This window comes from Dromiciops gliroides, chromosome 6, assembly GCF_019393635.1.
Source record: "Dromiciops gliroides isolate mDroGli1 chromosome 6, mDroGli1.pri, whole genome shotgun sequence".
In the NCBI taxonomy this organism is placed as follows: Eukaryota; Metazoa; Chordata; class Mammalia; order Microbiotheria; family Microbiotheriidae; genus Dromiciops; species Dromiciops gliroides.
Genome location: NC_057866.1, coordinates 113,296,320 through 113,315,676, shown reverse-complemented (window position 1 = coordinate 113,315,676; position 19,357 = coordinate 113,296,320). Strand labels below are relative to the sequence as shown.

The 19,357-nt window shown below is 37.7% G+C and overlaps 1 protein-coding gene across 1 annotated transcript; it reads left to right on the top strand.

Moving 5' to 3' along the window:
• The first annotated feature begins 5,099 nt into the window (after positions 1–5,099).
• On the top strand, positions 5,100–14,558 carry UGDH (UDP-glucose 6-dehydrogenase). The gene is given in 11 exon segments (XM_043973148.1): positions 5,100–5,297; positions 5,422–5,619; positions 6,276–6,372; positions 6,375–6,422; positions 7,185–7,279; positions 9,307–9,437; positions 9,939–10,093; positions 10,670–10,748; positions 10,863–10,987; positions 12,605–12,615; positions 13,641–14,558. Coding segments are annotated over 11 exon segments (1,227 nt in total). The 5' UTR covers positions 5,100–5,120; the 3' UTR covers positions 13,752–14,558.
• Positions 14,559–19,357: the final 4,799 nt, after the last annotated feature.

The window sequence follows — 19,357 nt, the reverse complement described above, 5'->3', positions numbered from 1 at the left end:
TTGAGGTTTTGCATTACTGCTCTGATTTTTTTCTCTTATAACAGGATTAATGCAGAAATAGGATTAATGTTATTATGTGTATATATATATATGTGGGTATATCTATCTATATGTATATAGATATATAGATATAACCTATATCAGATTACCTGCTGTCTAGGGGAGGGGGGGAGGGAGGGGAGGGAGGGAGAAAAATCTGAAATTGTAAAGCTTGTATAAACAAAAGTTGAGAACTATCTTTACATGTAACAGAAAAAATAAAATACCTTATATGTAAAAAAAAAATTATAACCCACCTAGGGGAGTGGGGATTAAGGATAGGAGTTTTGGTTTGGAGAATCACAGGCCTGTAAATGGAGGCCACAGGGCAAACTGGTCTCACTCTTTATATACCAAATTGTAGCATTCATTTGCCTACTGTTTGAAGATGGAAGAGGTGGAAAAGGGGAGGTGAGGCAGGGCAGATGGCAAGATGCCTGGACTGCACAGACTGGTTTCTGGTTGGATGGCTAGTTGGGATTATGAAGCAGGGTCTGTGACCTGCTTGATATTAGCTGTCCCCAGGGGAAGGGGGCGGTTAAGGGGTGTGGCAGCAGGAAAAGGTGGGCAAGGTCTCTGAGGTTCTAGGTCCAAAGAATTGCTGTTCCTCCTGGGAGCAAGAGCTGCAGTAGGGCAGATGACAAGAGTCCCTTATATTTTAGGCCTCGTTTTGCTACTGGACAGCTGGATGGAATGAATATTTTTCTTGGCACAAAGTAGACTTTATTATGGCAAATATCAATTAGAAAAGCTTGTCCCTCTTGAAAGTTCCTTTAGACAGCTAATTATTGGAGTTATTAAATATGGGCAGTTACAAATCACCATTGCTTGAATATTGAGGTTATTACTCTTGAATATTTATGCTTTCAGAACCTCTTCTCAGAATCATTGGGTTTGGATATATAAAATCAGGCAGAATACCCATTTAAATGGTATGTGCCTCAAAAACTTCACTTTGCTGACTTTTATGGGTCTATTCTTTTGGAATTCTATTTGTTTCTCTCAGCCTTTAAAATATTCTCACAATGTAATTTTGTTTTTTGTTTTGTTTTGTTGGTTTTTTGCTGGACAATGAGGGTTAAGTGACTTGCCCAGGGTCACACAGCTAGTCAGTGTCAAGTGTCTGAGGCTGAATTTGAACTCAGGTCCTCCTGAATCCAGGGCCAGTGCTTTATCCACTGCACCACCTAGCAGCACCCCCCCCCAATGTAATTTTTAACATTTTTTTAAAGCTTTTTAAAAACTTTAATTCTAAGCACTTTTTCCTAGCCCCTTTATAATATGTGATTTTTAAGTTGTGTATTTTACTGTGAGCTACCACTTAAAATACTGTTACTGTATACATAAATCTTACCTTTCATTTTCCTAAACATTGAATTTTTGCGGAAAAGATGTCATATAACATCTGTTGGTTTTATTCAGTGACTGCATTTACTTGATCTTGCAAACCTCATTTTACCTTGTTTTGAAAGATGTCTTCCTCAGAAAATTAGTTGAATACAATAGTGGGTTGTTGTGGGTTTTTTTAGTGAGGCAATTGGGGTTAAGTGACTTGCCCAGGGTCACACAGCTAGTAAGTGTTAAGTGTCTGAGGCCGGATTTGAACTCAGGTACTCCTGACTCCAGGGCCAGTGCTCTATCCACTGTGCCACCTAGCTGCCCCTACAATAGTGTTTTGTTTTGTGATTTGTTTTTTTTTTTTTTTCAGTTTGTGCCACATTTTATTTATTTATTTTTTTTACATGTAAAGATAGTTCTCAACTTTTATTTATACAAGCTTTCCAATTTCAGATTTTTCTCCCTCCCTCCCCCCTCCCCTAGACAGCCCGTAATCTGATATAGGTTTTATATATATTAATCATATTTCTGCTACAATAGTGTTTTTAAAATTCTCAGAAAGGCATATTCCTATCAAGGGGAATCATTTTGGCCCTTGTTTTTTTGGGGGTGCGAGGGGACGAGTAAATAAATGTCAGCAATTTTGAATCAGTTTTCACTTACTACCTAGGTCTGTTTCTCATTCATGTTTATTTAGTAGAAAGTTGTAGTCCTGTTTTCTTATGTTGATAAATCTCCACAAAATCAGTGGGGACGAAATTAATAATTTGTTTAGGATTTAAATTGTATATGATAGAAATTAAGAGGGCATAAGTTGGGGACAGCTAGATGGCACAGTGGATAGAACAACCGGCCCTGGATTCAGGAGGACCTGAGTTCAAATTTGGCCTCAGACACTTGACACTTACTAGCTGTGTGACCTTGGGCAAGTCACTTGACCCCATTGCCCGCCAAAAAAAAAAAAAAAAGAGGGCATAAGTATGATTGTTTCATAAACAATGTTTAGGGCCTGAATTATTAGAGGAAAAAACATTCATCATGACAGTGCAAAATCGAATGTTGGCTTAGAAGTACTTTGATTCTTGTGAACAGTTTCATTGATGTGAGGAAAATTTTTTTAAAATAGCTGACTGAAAAAAATCAGGTACATAGCAAACAGTGACATAGCATTAAAGTGACCTATGGTCCTTTTTTATAGGGAAGTTTATTTTTATCTTTGTGAGCAAAATTCATTTTTACTTATTAATTTTTTGTTAGCTTATGCAAATACTGATTTAATTCCAATGTAAACATTTGATTAAGCTTATGACCTTTGCTTGATATTTATTCTTTTTCACAAAATTAAGCAGATTATTGGAAATAAATCTGGACCAAGGAATCAATACATACCGAATATATCAAAATGGTTAAATGGGACCAGGAAATCAATACATAATGAATAGAATAAAACCTAAGATATATAATCATAATGACCAGTTTTAGCCTGAGAAGACAAGATGAAATGTATCTGCCTCCTCTCCTTGAAGAGATTTGGGAGTGAAGGGATGGGGGGACTTGGGTGCCAGACAGTACATTCATCATCAGATGTGTTTGAGGTCTTAGTTGTTTGAGTTGCTTGCTTTTCCTTGTTGAAAGAGAAGGCTGTCATTTCTCAAATATATAGAGAACTGAGTCAAAATTAAGAATACAAGTCATTAATGCAGAAATATGTTTAATGTGATTGCTACAGATATAAACCTATATCAGATTGCTTTCTGTCTTGGGGAGCGGGGAAGGGAAGGGGAGAGGGAGAAAAATTTGGAACTGAAAATCTCATGAAAACAAATGTTGAAAAATTATCTTTACATGTACTAGAAAATAATAAATACTTTTATTATTAAAAAAAGAAAAAAATAATACAAGTCCTTTCCCAATTGATAACTGGTCAAGGCTATGAACAGGCAGTTTTCTAGATGAGAAATCAAAGCTATCTATTCCCATATGACAAAAATGCTCTAAATCACTGTGATTAGAAAAATGTAAATTAAACAACCCAGATTGGCTAATAGGGCAAAAAGGAAAATGACAATGTTAGAGAGATGTGGGAAAATTGTAACACTAATACATTGTTGGTGACATTGTGAATTGATCTACCATTTCTGGAAACAATTTGGAATATGCCCCAAAAGACTATAAAACTGCATACTCAGGTGCAGCTAGGTGGCGCAGTGGATAGAGCACCAGCCTGGATTCAGGAGTACCTAAGTTCAAATCCGAGCTCAGACACTTGACACTTAAAAGTTGTGTGACCCTCTGGGCAAGTCACTTAACCCTCATTGCCCTGCCTCCACCCCCCCCAAAAATTGAAAACTATCTTTACATATAATTGGGGAAAAAATGAAATACTATTTACAAAAGAAAGGCTGGGACTTTTTCAATGTATTGCTTTATTGTGGGTTTTTTTTTCCATTTTATTTATTATTATTTTTTTAAAATACGATTTGCTAGGGCAGCTAGGTGGCACAGTGGATAGAGCACTGGCCCTGGAGTCAGGAGGGACCTGGGTTCAATCCCGCCTCAGACACTTAACACTTACTAGCTGTGTGACCCTGGGCATGTCACTTAACCCCAATTGCCTCACTTAAAAAAAAAATATGATTTGCTCAGTGAGATAGCTCTCTGGGTAGGGGAGGGTGAGTCATACTCTGATGATGTAAAAAACAAAAGATCAATGAAAACTTATTTTTTAAAAAGTACAAAGAGAAGACTAGGGTGGGGGGAAGGAGGAGACTGGTGGTATGACTAATGATATGAAAACAAAAGGTTTCAAGGTGTTAATTTTAACCAAAAAACCCCTAGCATTAACTTAAAGCTTTTTTCTTTCTTTCTTTTCTTTTTTTTGCGGGACAATGAGGGTTAGTGACTTGCCCAGGGTCACCACAAACAATAAGTGTCAAGTGTCTGTGGCCTGATTTGAACTCAGGTCCTCCTGAATCCTGGGCCAGCACTTTATCCTACTGTGCCATCAGGCTGCCCCCTAAAATCTTTTTAAGAAATTAGAATTTTCACTGCTACGCTACTACATATAACTAGTTAAGCATGTTGCTTATAACTTTTGTTTCTCTCCCTCCCAGCCAGGACTAAAAGAAGTAGTTGAATCTTGTCGGGGGAAGAATCTCTTTTTTTCTACTGATACTTGATGCTGCCATCAACAGAAAGCTGATCTTGTGTTTAATCATCTGTAAGTATTCTCCTTTTTCTATGGGACATGTATGACACTCTAGTTCTATGTAAAAACTTTGAGTAATAACCAGCTGATGTAAGGAGCTCACTCTTAGCCCTGTGACAGGTTTTGATCTGTTTTTCTCGTTCTTCCTTTTAATAAGCCGATCATCTTCGCAAGAGACATCAGAAAGTCAAAGCGGAAGGGACTTTAGTCCTATAATCAATTCATCTAGTCATCTGAGGCTGACTTGCTCTTTCTCTACCACCCCATGCAATTTTTAGCCATTCTGTCACTAGTTACAGGCAATATTAGTACAAATTTCCTTTGAATTGTTAGATATTTATAGAATTTGAATTGATAAAGATTTATATAGTTACTAAATAAAGTAACTGCTAGCTATATTTTCCCTTCTTAACTAGTTAATGAAATTACTGCATTTATGAAACATTCTTAAAGATCAGTAACATTTCAAAGATGCCTTTTTTCTTTCAAACTCTTACTTTTTCATTAGGTTAACACTCCAACAAAAACTTACGGAATGGGAAAAGGTCGGGCAGCTGATCTGAAGTATATTGAAGCCGTGGTGCTAGACGGGATTGTACAGAACTCAAATGGGTATAAAATTGTGACTGAGAAAAGTACTGTCCCAGTCAGGGCAGCAGAAAGTATACGGAGAATATTTGATGCAAACACAAAACCCAATTTGAACTTACAGGTAGGAGAAATGGAAATCTTACACATTGGTTGGGTATTCTCATGTGAATCTAGTCTGTTACTAAAGCTAATAATAAAATAAAATCTGAGTTTGAAAACTGTTCCCCTCCTCATTGGGACCTTAGGTGCTCTCCAATCCGGAATTCTTAGCAGAGGGCACAGCAATCAAGGACCTAAAGAACCCTGACCGGGTGCTGATTGGTGGAGACGAAACCCCCGAGGGACAGAAAGCTGTCCGTGCCCTGTCTGCTGTCTACGAACACTGGGTTCCCAAAGAAAAGATCCTTACAACCAACACTTGGTCTTCAGAGCTTTCCAAATTGGTTGGTACCTTTTTTTTTTTTAATAACTGTCAAATTAAATTTAGTCCTATGTATTGACCTCTCAAAATAAATTCTGAAATACTACGCAGAAACTTTCTGCACATGATTAAAAGATAATATTTATGAATGTAGCCTCCTTCTACCTTAGAATAGATTTGTATTAGGGGCAGCTAGGTGGTGCAGTGGATAGAGCACCGGCCCTGGATTCAGGTGGACCTGAGTTCAAATCCGACCTCAGACACTTAACACTTACTAGCTGTGTGACCCTGGGCAAGTCACTTAACCCCAATTGCCTAGCAAAAAAAAGAATAGATTTGTATTACAAAATGATTTTCACTAGGAATATTAAATTGCAAAATATCGAATGTTCCAGACATTTGTAAATAGGAGCATAAAATGCAATTGGGAATAGATCACAGTGATGACTGCTGTGGGATGACTTTCATCTTGCTTTGCTTGTCGTTCCTTTTTATTCCCTTTTACCTAAAATCATTTCCAGCACAAACCCATCTCCAAGATGATCCAGTGAATTTGACTCCATAGTTAGCTTCGTTCCAACATTACCCTTAACCTTTATGATTTTCTTCTCTAATATACTCTCAGTGTATTACTTTATAAAACATTTTTGTTTTACAGCATTCTTTTTTCTTTTATAGGCAGCTAAATGCTTTTCTTGCCAGAGAATCAGCAGCATTAACTCTATCAGTGCCCTGTGTGAAGCAACAGGAGCTGATGTAGAAGAGGTTGCAACAGCCATGGGATGGACCAAAGAATTGGAAATAAGTTCTTGAAAGCCATTGTTGGTAAGTAGTAAATATTCTCACAAGATGTAGTGGAACACTTTTTGAAAGGTAGACCAGTAGTTTAAGTTCATAATTGTTTGACTTAAAGTTCTTTTTTTTTTTTTTTTTTTGGTGAGGCAATTGGGGTTAAGTGACTTGCCCAGGGTCACACAGCTAGTAAGTGTTAAGTGTCTGAGGCCGGATTTGAACTCAGGTACTCCTGACTCCAGGGCCGGTGCTCTATCCACTGCGCCACCTATCTGCCCCGAGAATAATATTCTTAAAACCATAGGACATTGGTGACCTCGTAAGGATTTCTGGGTAACCATGCCATTTATCTTCCTCTGTAATTCCTCTTCCTCCTTGTATTTCTAGTATAGGTATCTAAGTTAATTGTTGCGTAGATGAGAGGCAGTAGAAAAAGAGCCAATTTCAAACAGCTAGCCCTATGAGTAGCAGAAATAAAACCTAGAAAATATTCCTATTCAAATATATTGTTAGGGCAGCTAGGTGGCACAGTGGATAGAGGACTGGCCCTGGATTCAGGAGGACCTGAGTTCAAATCTGACCTCAGACACTTGACACATACTAGCTATGTGACCCTGAGCAAGTCACTTAACACCAATTGTCTCACCAAAAAATAAAAAACAGCAACAAATATATTGTTACAGATATGACCTTGTATCCTATATATTTCATTTACAAGGTTGAATTTATTGGTTTAGAATCTGTTCTGAGGTAAAACTGTTCGGTTCTTAATTTGAATTTATTTTTTTTCATCAGGCTTTGGTGGGAGCTGTTTCCAGAAAGATGTTTTAAATTTGGTTTATCTCTGTGAAGCTCTGAATTTGCCTGAAGTGGCGCGTTATTGGCAACAGGTATGAACATATGTGATGGTTAACAACTCTGTGATTCTGCCTCACATAAGGCCTGAAACCTTTCAACTCTGAAGTGTGTTTTGATCTATTAAGTGCCTCATGAGAATGCCTACGTTGTTGTGTTCATAAGGAGTCATATAGTCTTATTTATCTTCTTCTTTTTTTTTTTTTTTTAGTGAGGCAGTTGGGTTAAGTGACTTGCCCCAGGGTCACACAGCTAGTAAGTGTTAAGTGTCTGAGGCCGGATTGAACTCAGGTACTCCTGACTCCAGGGCCGGTGCTCTATCCACTCTGCCACCTAGCTGCCCCTTTATTTATCTTCTAAAGTTGTAGCACCTTTTTGTTAACCCTGTTGGAAAATTTTTGACAGTTCATCCATCCTTGAACTTGTCCCCAAGCATTGGTTAGTTGCAGTTAATTATGAAAAGTACCCGAAGTCAAAAACTCCTGTGTGTGTGTGTGTGTATTTGTGACTGGGTTTGCACAAAATTATTTATGTAGTTCAGCCAGAAGTCATTTTACTTGTGTTTAGAGAAGCACCTTGGGTAATGGAAAGAGGATTGATCATTATAGTCAGAATATGAGTCCTGGCTCTGACACTTGCAGTCATGCAAGTCCCCTCCTCCTACCATCACTGAATTTCTTCAATTTACAAAATGAGGTCATGATACTCTCCATGCCTGCCTCTCACAGTTATAGGGAAAGTGCTTTTTAAACTGTAGATCCCTTTATAAATGAGAGTATTACTATCACTATTATTTTGTTTTGTTTCTAAACAGGGAATGAATGAGTTCAAGGATTGTGAACCTAATTAGTCACTGAGGAATCATGAGGGGAAATTTTTTTTCCCCCTTGAATCTTGACACTTTTCTTTTTTAATTCCTCAGCATACACACACACACACACACACACACACACACACTTCAGTCTGGAATTTTTTCCAAATAGTCTCATCCAATCTTGCAGACCTCAGCAATTGCAGTTCATTTGGTATCCTGGATTGGTCCTTGCAGTACAACATAGGAGAGATATCTGAGTCTCCTTAGAACTTAGCCTCATTTCTCAAATCTTCAAGTCTATGGGAATTGTCTTAGAAGTTTAGCACATTTAGCAAAAACAACTCTCTTCTAGTAATCAAGTAAATGATTCCATTTAGAGACAAGTATATGCATACTGTGTGCCCAGACACTGACTGACAGGTTGGTGGTGGGCAACACTAGAGAAAGTACTATAGGAAATAGGAGGATTTTTCAGCTAGAAAAATCAAGGAAGGATTTCACCAGGTAAAATACAGAGTAGAGAGAATGCAGTTTAGTTACGGGATAGTTTGCATGAAATGGGCTGTTTCTATTTTATCAAGTAAGAATTGGAAAGCTACTGGAATCTTTTGAACAGGGAAATGATTCGATCACCTCTGCACTGAGAAGATTATTTTGATAGATGCAGGAAGGATGGTGAAGAGAGATACGTGAAGGTAGAGAAACGAGAGATTGAAATAGTGAGGATAGCGAAGGGTATGAGAGAGCCAAAAAGTAACTAAACTGTGCATTGCATTTTCTACCAAGTAATACTACTAATAGTACTAGGCATGTACCCAGAAGAGATCCACAAAAGCAGGAAAAAACCCATGTGTAAAAATGATTCTTAGCAACACTTTTTGTTGTAGCAAATAAACTGGAAACTAAGAGAGTGCCTATCATTTGCAGAATGGCTAAGTAAATTTTTGCATATGAAAGTAATGGCATATTTTTGTGCCTCAAGAAATGAGAAAAAGAATGGATTCAGAGAAATTTGGGAAGACATGTATGAACTGATGCAGAGTGAAGTAAGTGGAACCAGGAAGAAACTGGAACCCAGAAAGGTTAGGTGATAAGTGACCAAGGCAGGATTTGAGCCCCAAAACAGAGGAAGTTAATTAATTTGAGGTGTTTGTTCATAAGACTAACTTTATAACATTTAAAACAGTCTCAACTATAATGTGTAATGAGTCATAATCATTTTTATTGTAATTATGCATATAATTGTAGGTAATAGACATGAATGACTACCAGAGAAGAAGATTTGCTTCCCGGATTATAGACAGTCTGTTTAATACAGTCACTGATAAGAAGATAGCTATTTTGGGATTTGCATTCAAAAAAGACACTGGAGACACAAGGTATCTGTTCATTAAAATCGTGTTCCTTTTTGAAAATAATCTGACTCTTTAAAAAGAATCAGGGGAGCAGCTAGGTGGCGCAGTGGATAAGGCACTGGCCCTGGATTCAGGAGGACCTGAGTTCAAATATGGCCTCAGACACTTGACACTTACTAGCTGTGTGACCCTGGGCAAGTCACTTAACACTCATGGCCCCCCCCCCCCCCGCCCCTCCAATAAATAAATAAATAAATAAAATAAAAATAATCAGGCTATGTGGCTCAGTATGCCTTTACATCTGAATTAGAACCTCATACGTTATGTTCTCAATAATATTTTGAATTCTTTTTTTGTATCTAGTGCTTATATTTTATGACTTGTGTGAATGGTAGTTTGTACAGTATATTTTGGTTATAGATCCATAACAGCATTGATTAGGTTAATTTTCAGATTAAAACTAGTTCATTTAAAGAGCTGCTATTGCAGATAGCTATTAACTGACTTTTGGTGTTTTTTCTTCAGAGAATCCTCTAGTATCTACATAAGCAAATATTTGATGGATGAAGGAGCACACCTCCATATTTATGATCCTAAAGTACCAAGGGAACAAATAGTTGTGGATCTCTCCCATCCTGGTGTTTCAAAGGATGACCAAGGTGAGTCTTTGATTCTCAGCAATGAACACTTTGTGGGGTCTGTTCAAGATCACATTTATTTTCCTCTGGAAATTCCTTTGATAGCCTACTTAGTTCTTTCCATAAGTGGGGAATTTAATAAATTAAATTCCTAAGTATTGGAGAGCTTTTGAATCACAGTTAACTTTTTCATTAAAACCAAAACAATTTATAATATAATGAATCCTGAAATTGGAAAGGGTTATAATTTGAGCTTGCAATTTAAGTGCTTACCAAAAAAGTATCATTTCACACAGGATAAAAATTTTATTAGTTGGGGGCAGCTAGGTGGCGCAGTAGATAAAGCACCAGCCCTGGATTCAGGAGTACCTGAGTTCAAATCTGGCCTTAGACGCTTGACACTTACTAGCTGTGTGACCCTGGGCAAGTCACTTAACCCCCACTGCCCTGCAAGGAAAAAAAAATTATTAGTCAACAAACGCTTATTTAAGCATCTACTAAGCATGGGTTAAGATCACCTTGATAATTTCAAGGAACTTCCTTCTCCCTTCTTAAAGCTACTTTTCAAAAAACAAGGGGAAAAAAAAAGCTATTTTTCTCATGTTTTTCAGTGTCCACGACTGGTGACCATTACAAAGGATCCATATGAAGCATGTGATGGAGCCCATGCTGTTGTCATTTGTACTGAATGGGATATGTTTAAGGTGAGATGATGGCAACTTAACAAGCAAAAACATGGAGGTGGCTCTAATACTAATGAAGTTGCAATGGGGCCACTCTATATATTAATGCTTTCCTTTGGGGTTTACAGGATCCCAGAATTGGATTATGAACGTATTCACAAAAAAATGCTGAAGCCAGCCTTTATCTTTGATGGTCGGCGTGTCCTTGAATGACCTTTCCCCAATGAATTACAAAACCAATTGGCTCTCCAGGGTAATCTTGATCTTGATTATTTTCAGGGGAAGCTTTCTGGGATTTAGGATTTTTTTACTCTTTAAAACATTTTTCCTTATCCAGGTTTAGCAGCACAGAGGCTCAGTGTCAGTTTTTTCAGGGAGTATTGCTTGTGGTTTTGCAAGAGATTTCAATCCTTGGTTAAATTTAACAAGAGCTAAAATGAAGTCAGTGTTGCTTGTGTAGCTGGTAGGTGGCTGTGTGAGTGGCAGGCACATAGGACTAGTGAGTCCCAAGATCTGGGGTTTATTAATTCAGGTTTCCATCACTTCATAGCTATTTAAAACTTGGATGAGACGTTGACTCATAGACTATTAATACTTAAGTATTTCTTTAGAGATCCCTAGAGTCCAAAGGGTGCCGAACTCACAAAGAAACAGGGGCCACTAAGACCATACAAGTTGAGCCCTGTAGGTCTCACATTGACTTTGAAAACTCGTTAATACAATCTGTGTTTATTGTTTTTTTTTTTTTAATTTTTTGTTTGTTTGTTTTGTTTTGTTTTTAGTGAGGCAGTTGGGGTTAGTGACTTGCCCAGGGTCACACAGCTCGTAAGTTGAGATATGTGTCTGAGGCCGGATTTGATTCAGGTACTCTGACTCCAGAGCGGTGTGCTCTATCCACGTGCCACCTAGCTGCCCTGTGTTTATTGTATTTGATTTTGTTAAACATTTTCCGATTCCATTTTATCCGGTCAGGCTGCACGTGGGAGTGTTGTGGACAACATGAGGCCTGTGGGTCACTAGAGCAGATGCCTCTGCTCTCATCTAACACAGTCTATTTTCTCACCTGCAGATTAAAAATAACTTACACTAACATGGCATGTTAAATTGTATAAAACATTTAAAAAATTGTATAAGGCACTTAAACTGCCTTGTTTTTAATCTAACAGTATTCTCCCCCCCCCCCCCCCTTTACACAGAAGGGAACTTATCAGGCTTAGAGGAGATCACAGAATTTAGAAACTGGAAAGGATGTTTAGAAGTGAGTCCAACTTCCTTCTCTTTTTTGAAATGAGGACTCTAAGGTTCTTCTAAGTCATTTGCTCCATCTCATGCTCCAGGTAGCAGACCTGCTGCCCTATCTGTTCTTCTTCCTTCTACAGAGCTCTATGCCCTGATGACTTTGGTAGTAAGCCTCAGAGCTAAGTTGTAACCCAGGGTTCCTGTCTCCACATCTGCTGTCCTTTTCGCAACACTCTAGTGCCTAATATCCAAGGTCTCCCAAAAGCCTCAGTAGCTTAACACTACACTAAGACGTTTGGAATACCTTGGATAGAAAATCACTCATTAAGCTATAAAGCATGATATAATCATATTCCTAAGGAGACCACAATTCCCAATTATTTCAGGTCATTACTTCCCCTTCCGTAATTAAGGAGGTGAGGGTAGAGGTTTGGTGGTAGTTGAGAAAACACTTTTTTCCAGCCTTCTTGGGTGCTGATTGCCATCATCCACTTCCCTTATGGGCAATAGATAGCTACCATCCAAGCCACCACTACAGAGCCTGGGCATCCAGTGACTAAAGGGTCTCTTTGAGTTAGAAAGCATCCTTGTATATTTCACCATGTTCAGTTCTATGCTAGGCACTGGTAAGGATTTAGTCAAGTGGCAATATGGGACATGAAGTCAAGAGGGAGATAGGGGCTAGAGATATAGCTAGCTATCTAGTTGTTCCTTCTACCATTATTGTTAAAGGTAAGGTTCTTAGGGGCAGCTAGGTGGCGCAGTGGATAGAGCATCGGCCCTGGAGTCAGGAGTACCTGAATTCAAATCCAGCCTCAGACACTTAACACTTACTAGCTGTGTGACCCTGGGCAAGTCACTTAACCCCAATTGTCTCACTAAAAAAAAAAAAAAGGTAAGGTTCTTATAAATGTTACTTCACATCTGCTATTCATCAGGGATTTTTCCTGAGATTTGGGTACCTCATTTTTATTTTATTTTATTTATTTTATTTTATTTTATTTTTGCGGGGCAATGGGGGTTAAGTGACTTGCCCAGGGTCACACAGCTAGTAAGTGTCAAGTGTCCGAGGCCAGATTTGAACTCAGGTACTCCTGAATCCAAGGCCGGTGCTTTACCACTGCGCCATCTAGCTGCCCCCCGGGGTACCTCATTTTTAAAGAGGGAGATGAGGCTGGGCTCAGCAGCTGGTGAAAAATGTAATTTGTTGTTAGAAGAGAGGATCTTCATTTCTTGAACATCCTTGTGGATGTTTTTAGGAATAGGCTTAATGAAGGTGAATTATGAAAGAGCATTTAAACTGAAAAGTATCTTATATGTTGACTTTCTTAATTTTTTTCACATGGAACTAAAACAGTAGTTGTAAAAATTTCTTCTTTTTTATTAGGAGGTACAGATGTTTGTTTGAGAGAGATGCTTGCGTATGTGTCCATATAGGAAAAATAAAACTTGGATTTGGTCCAGAAACATTGAGTGAGCACAGAATAAATGAGTTCTTCACTTATATCAACCCAGACAATTTGAGAAGCTTATTTTGCACTTAAGAAAAATTAAATATTTAATTTTTTTCCCTCTTACATTCACTAACTTATGTGACTTTTATCACTGTAGTTTCAACAGTTACAAGTTGTATTTTCCAGTAATTCTTTATCTGCCTTCTTTTTTAGATTGAAACAATTGGCAAGAAGGTATCTTCAAAGAGGATTCCATATGCATCTTCATGTGAAATTCCAAAGTTTAGTCTACAGGACCCACCAAACAAGAAGCCAAAAGTATAGGCATTGTCATTTTTGTATTTTAAGTATTGCAAAATCATGAATACCCATATTATATTAAAAATAGCAAACCAATGAAGTGTTTTTAAGGAAACAAAACTTATTTTTTTAGTGATTTAAATCAAGTTTTTAAAAGCTACATGGCTGGTAGCATACCTAGACATCTTAAATCTAGAATCTATTTTCTCTATATTTTTATAATATTTTATTAGTTGTTGAATGAGCACATGGAAAATAATCACAATGATTTTAATGGTATCAATTTTTGTAAAAATTAAACTTCAGATCTTACTTTAAAATATGTTCATAACATATGCTTCAATTTTATACCTTTCTATGTTTTATTCATCAGTGTATTTAAAATAATTAAATGTGTTTTTGTGATGACTTAAAATTTTTATGTTAAATACCAAACTGACTCTTCTTGAACTTGTCAGAAAATGCCACAAAGTGATCCTAGTTTGGTAGGGTATGATTGTCAGTGCGTCTGATCTTAGAGAAAGGTAGTACAATGAATAGCCCTGGGCCTTTTATGTTGTCATCTTTATAAACATAGAACATATGCTCTCATGGTTGTTCTGAGTCCTGTACTCCATTTTTCATGATGACTTTCAAAGTGAAAAACTGGATAAAAACATTCCTTAACACACCTTAGTGGGGGGGAGTAGGGAGAGCACATTGAGTTGCTTATTTTTGTTCCAAAGAGTTAGTCATCTTGTCTTTGTTAAGCTAAAATATGTGAAAACAAATTATTTACCTTACGAGAAAAATAAATAAATAGCTTGGTCTATTTGTTCCTACCTTCCATAATTTTTGTTGTCAAAATTTTCTTTTTCAAAATCTGAACTTAAACACCTCTCTCCCCCACCCCGCAAAAAAAAGCATTTCCATATACATAGAACACAAAACAAGAGGATTATATATGAAATTGAATCTTAATTTCAAAAGACTTGCTTTTTTAAAAAAGAAATATATAATAAATTCCATACATTGCTTGTCTGTACTTCCTTCTAAATTTCCTTTTGGTCTACTTCTTTGCATTTTAAAAAAATGTTTCAATTGCCACCCCCACTCTCACCATCCCTTGCCTTTTTTTTGGTCTTCCTATTGCTCTTTCCTACCCCTTATAATCAGTCAAAACCAATCCACAAGGTGGTCATTTCAAAAAAATGTCTTCCTCCCCTTTGAATCCATCATTTCTCCATCATGAGAACGTGGGTAACATGTTTCATCATAAACCCTCTATGGTTGATCATTGGATTGATCAGAGCTTAAACATCTTTAAAAATTTTTTTTTATTTACAGTATTGTCTTTTTTTTGGGGGGGTGAGGCAATTGGGGTTAAGTGACTTGCCCAGGGTCATACAGCTAGTGTCAAGTGTCTGAGGCTGGATTTGAACTCAGGTCCTGACTCTAGGGCCAGTGTTCTATCCACTGAGCCACCTAGCTGCCCCTACGGTATTGTCTTTGTGTGACTTTTTTTGGGGGGGGGGGAGGGTTTAAGTGACTTGCCCAAGGTCACACAGCTAGTATCAAGTGTCTAAGGCTGGATTTGAACTCAGGTCTCCTGAATCCAGGGCTGGTGCTTTATCCACTGCGCCACCTAGCTGGCCACAGTATTGTCTTTGAATGAATTATTCTTCATCAGCTCATACTGCTTAGAATTTCTGTGCAATTCTGTTGTCATTTTTTATACCAGTTTGTTCAGTTGTCTTCCAAGCTTTGCTTTTCCATTTTTATCCCTTCTTCAACATCTGGAAGTTTGTTTTGCTTGTGGCTATTCTCTCTGCAGTATTATTTCTCCCCCTTAACCCTTACATCTCTATGTCTGCTTGTTTCCCCTTTGAGTTTAATGAATTCTCTACACTAACAGTGTGCACATACAAAAAGGTGTGTGTGTGTTTAATCAGACAAGAGTGCCCTTCCTTCACTTTTCCTTCATGTTTGTGTTTCTCAAGTCTGGATTCTTATCCCTCTTAAAACTCTTAGAACATTACTAATCCACCTTTTATTTTTCTAATTTAAACTCCCTCCAACCCTTTGAGGACATTAACTTTTTCCAGGGACATCTGTTTCTTCTTCCTCTTAGAATATAGTACATTGTCATATTGTTTTATTAAGTAAATTTTAAGTCAAGGCTCCTTTTGACTCTTGTTCCTACTTAGTTACTGTTCTTAAAAGAAATATTGGAAATCCTGTATTCCATTAAGGTGCACTTTTTCTCCTAAAGATTATACTCAGTTCTTTAAGGCATTTTGTATTCCAAGATCTCTTTCATTCACAGTAAATCCTGCCAGATCTTATGGGATCTTGACTTATTTCCTTGGTACTTGAGCTCCTTCTGGATGCTTGCAGTATTTTTTTTCGCTTTGCTTTAATAGCTCTGAATTTTGGCTGATATTCCTGGAATGTTGCGTTTTGAGGTTTCTTTTATCTTTTTCAGATTAATTCAGATTTGAGGGGCAGCTAGGTGGCACAGTGGATAAAGCACCAGCCCTGGATTAAGGGGGACCTGCGTTCAAATCCAGTCCCAGACACTTGACACTTATTAGCTGTGTGACCCTGGGCAAGTCACTTAACCCCAATTGCCTCACCCCCCCCCCAAAAAAAGAACTCTATTTGAGGCAGAGTAATTCAGATTTATTTTATTTTCAATTCAAATCCTCTCCCTCCTATCTACCTCTGCCCTACCCCATTGTGAAGGCAAGAACAATAAAACCCATTACAAATATGTATAGTTATTTAAAACAGTATTTTATTAGACATATCAAAAAAGAAAGGAAAAAAAATGCAGCATGCTTCAGTTAGTCCATCAGCTATGGAGGTGGATAGCATGTTTCATCATTATTGTTTTGAAATTGTGGTTGGTTATTGTGTTGATCAGAGTTCCTAATTTTTTCAGAATTGATTGTCTTTACAATTGTGCTATTATTGCATAAATTGTTGTGCTTCTGTTCCCTTAACTTTGCATCAGTTCATACAGGTCTAACCAGATTTCTCCTGAAACCATTCCCATTATTTCCTATAGCACTATAGTATTCCATAACCTCACCTACCATAATTTGTTCAACCATTCCCCAGTTGATGGGAATTACCTGTTTCCTGTTCTTTGTCATTGGAAGTTCTTTTAGGAAATGGTTGATGAACTCTTATTTTTATCTTGGCCTCCGGTTCTAAGAGATCTTGACAGTTTTTATTTATTTTTTTGGAGTCCAGGACTTTTTTTTAATCATGGTTTTCAGGGAGTCTAGTGATTCTTTAAATAGCTGACCTGTTTTCTAGGTCACTTTTTATTTGATATTAGATATTTTCTCTTTTAAAATTTCATTTTTGTCCTAATCTTTCTGTACATGGAGTAATTGATTTCCTATATGGTCTTTTCTAGTTTTCATTCACTTCCATTTCTTTTTTTAATCTTTTTTTTCTTGTTTATTTTGTACTTTATTTTCCCCAAATTACATGTAAAAACAATTTTAACATTCATTTAAAAAAATTTGTGTTTCAAATTCTCTTTCTTCCTCCCTTCCCACCCCCTCCCCCTTAAGAAGGCAATTCAATATGTTATACATGTGTAGTCATGCAAAATATTTTCCATATTAGGTTGCATTCACTCCCATTTCAATGGGAGTGCTTTACTTGGGTAATGTTTTACTACTTCTATTCCAATTATTTTCTCTTGTCCTTTTACTTAATTTTTTTTATCTCTTCATTTTTTCCTAGGTAATCATGTAGTTCTTGTAGAAATTCCTTTTTTGTCATGAATCTCTGCTTAGAGTTGTTACAAATCTTAAAAAAAACCAAAAACAATTTTTTTATACTGAGAGTGTTTTCTTTGGATTATTCATTCCTTAAGGTTTAGTTCCTGAACTTTGTGTCAGGGCCAGGTTTTTGCCCTCTGTTGTACTTGTGGGTGGGGTAGGTAGTATTGCTTAGTATCTCCTGTGCTTCTGGAATGAGTTATTTATCCTCCCAGGTTTAGGTTCCCTTCAGTCTTTTAGGTTTAGAGCCTTGGATCATCAGGGCCCTCTCAGGACAAGGAGAAGGACACCAGGGCCCCTAGGCTGTCCTGGTTTAATCACTCATCTACCATAGTGGTTGTTTCTGCTCCCTAGGTTTTCAGAGTTCCTCCTGTCTCTTATGGTTTTTTCTATAACCCTGGGGATTTTTGATCCTATCACCACCACCCCTTTCCTTAGAATTTTCAATTCTCTTGCCTTGGGACACAGCCCTACAGGCTACACAGGAAGAATGACTCATTTCTGCTTTCTCTGAGGGCTTTCAGGCTTGTTTGCCTGGCCAGTGGCTCTGCTGGGAGCCCTCTTTCTTCTTGCCTATATGCTTCACAATGGCTTTGTGCAGTTCTGGGGTGAAGAATTCACTGTAGTTTTCTCATTGGTTTTCTTGTTCATTATTTGGTCTGGTGTGAATTGCAGGTTTCTACTGGCCCTAGGTAGGTAGGTGGGAACTGGGCAGTGTTCCTTAATTCAGGGGACCATCTTGGTGAGAAGAGCTCACTTATTTAACCAACCCAATCCAATGCAATAATCATTTATTAAGCACCTACTATATGCCAGGCACTGTGCTAAGCATTTGGGGATACGATTAATGGGGGGAGGCCCATAATACAAGGAATCAGGAAAGCTGGGGCGCGCCCTCCATCCCCCCCAACCAACGGTATTTTGTTCCTTGGAAGTGAAAGCAAGCTGAGTAGCAGATGATGCAAAGTGGAGTGAATTGAGTTTAATTTCTGCTCTCTATAAAGGAATGCATTGGGAAGAGTTTGGTACTGCACCCTCCAGCCTCCAGTCACTAAGGAAAGGAGGGTCAAGGGAAGTGGTGTTAATCAAAACTTGAGTTAGCAGCCTGATGATGAGAACAGAGGGGATGACCTCAAGCTGGGAGGGACGTCTTGTTCTGTGGAGTTGAAACCAGGCAGAGCAGCAGATGGAGTAAGCCCAAAAAATGTTACTGCTCTTTATGAAGGATTATTGCTGCTTTTCTATCTAACCCATAAACCTTCACATTATGTTGTCATTTGTAATACTCAAATTATTTGTAAATGTCTTCTTGATTATTGTGCTTTGCTGAGTGCTCTGCAAAGTGAATTGAATACCTAAGTCCCCTGCCTCTCAAGGATTGTGACTGTAAGACAAAACCCAGGCAGATTATATATTTTATTTAATATTTAAAGTGATGCAAGTCTAGTTTGTATTATGGGTGGTATACATGTAGATTCTGACTTGTATGTTCAGACAAGGTAATGTTTAAAACTGGGAGAAATCACTCTCTTCATCCCTATTAACTGGAAAGGACTTTGAGGGAAAAAATGGAAATTCCAGCCACTCTGCTGAATGATGCAAAGAAGGGAGGGAACTTTGGAAAACGGCTAAACACCAGAAAGCTTCCAGACATATGGATGAGTCACTATAAGCACAAGCTGCTGAGGTGGGGATGGAATAGTTTCCTGAAGGGGCAGTGAGAAAGCCTTTAGCCCTTTTTTATTAGAAGTCTAAATTTGGTTTTAAAAAAGGTGTGTAGTAACTGAAAGTTCTGCTTCTAAATGGAAAGGTGTATATTTTACTGTATAATGAGTTGAAACTCATCTTTTA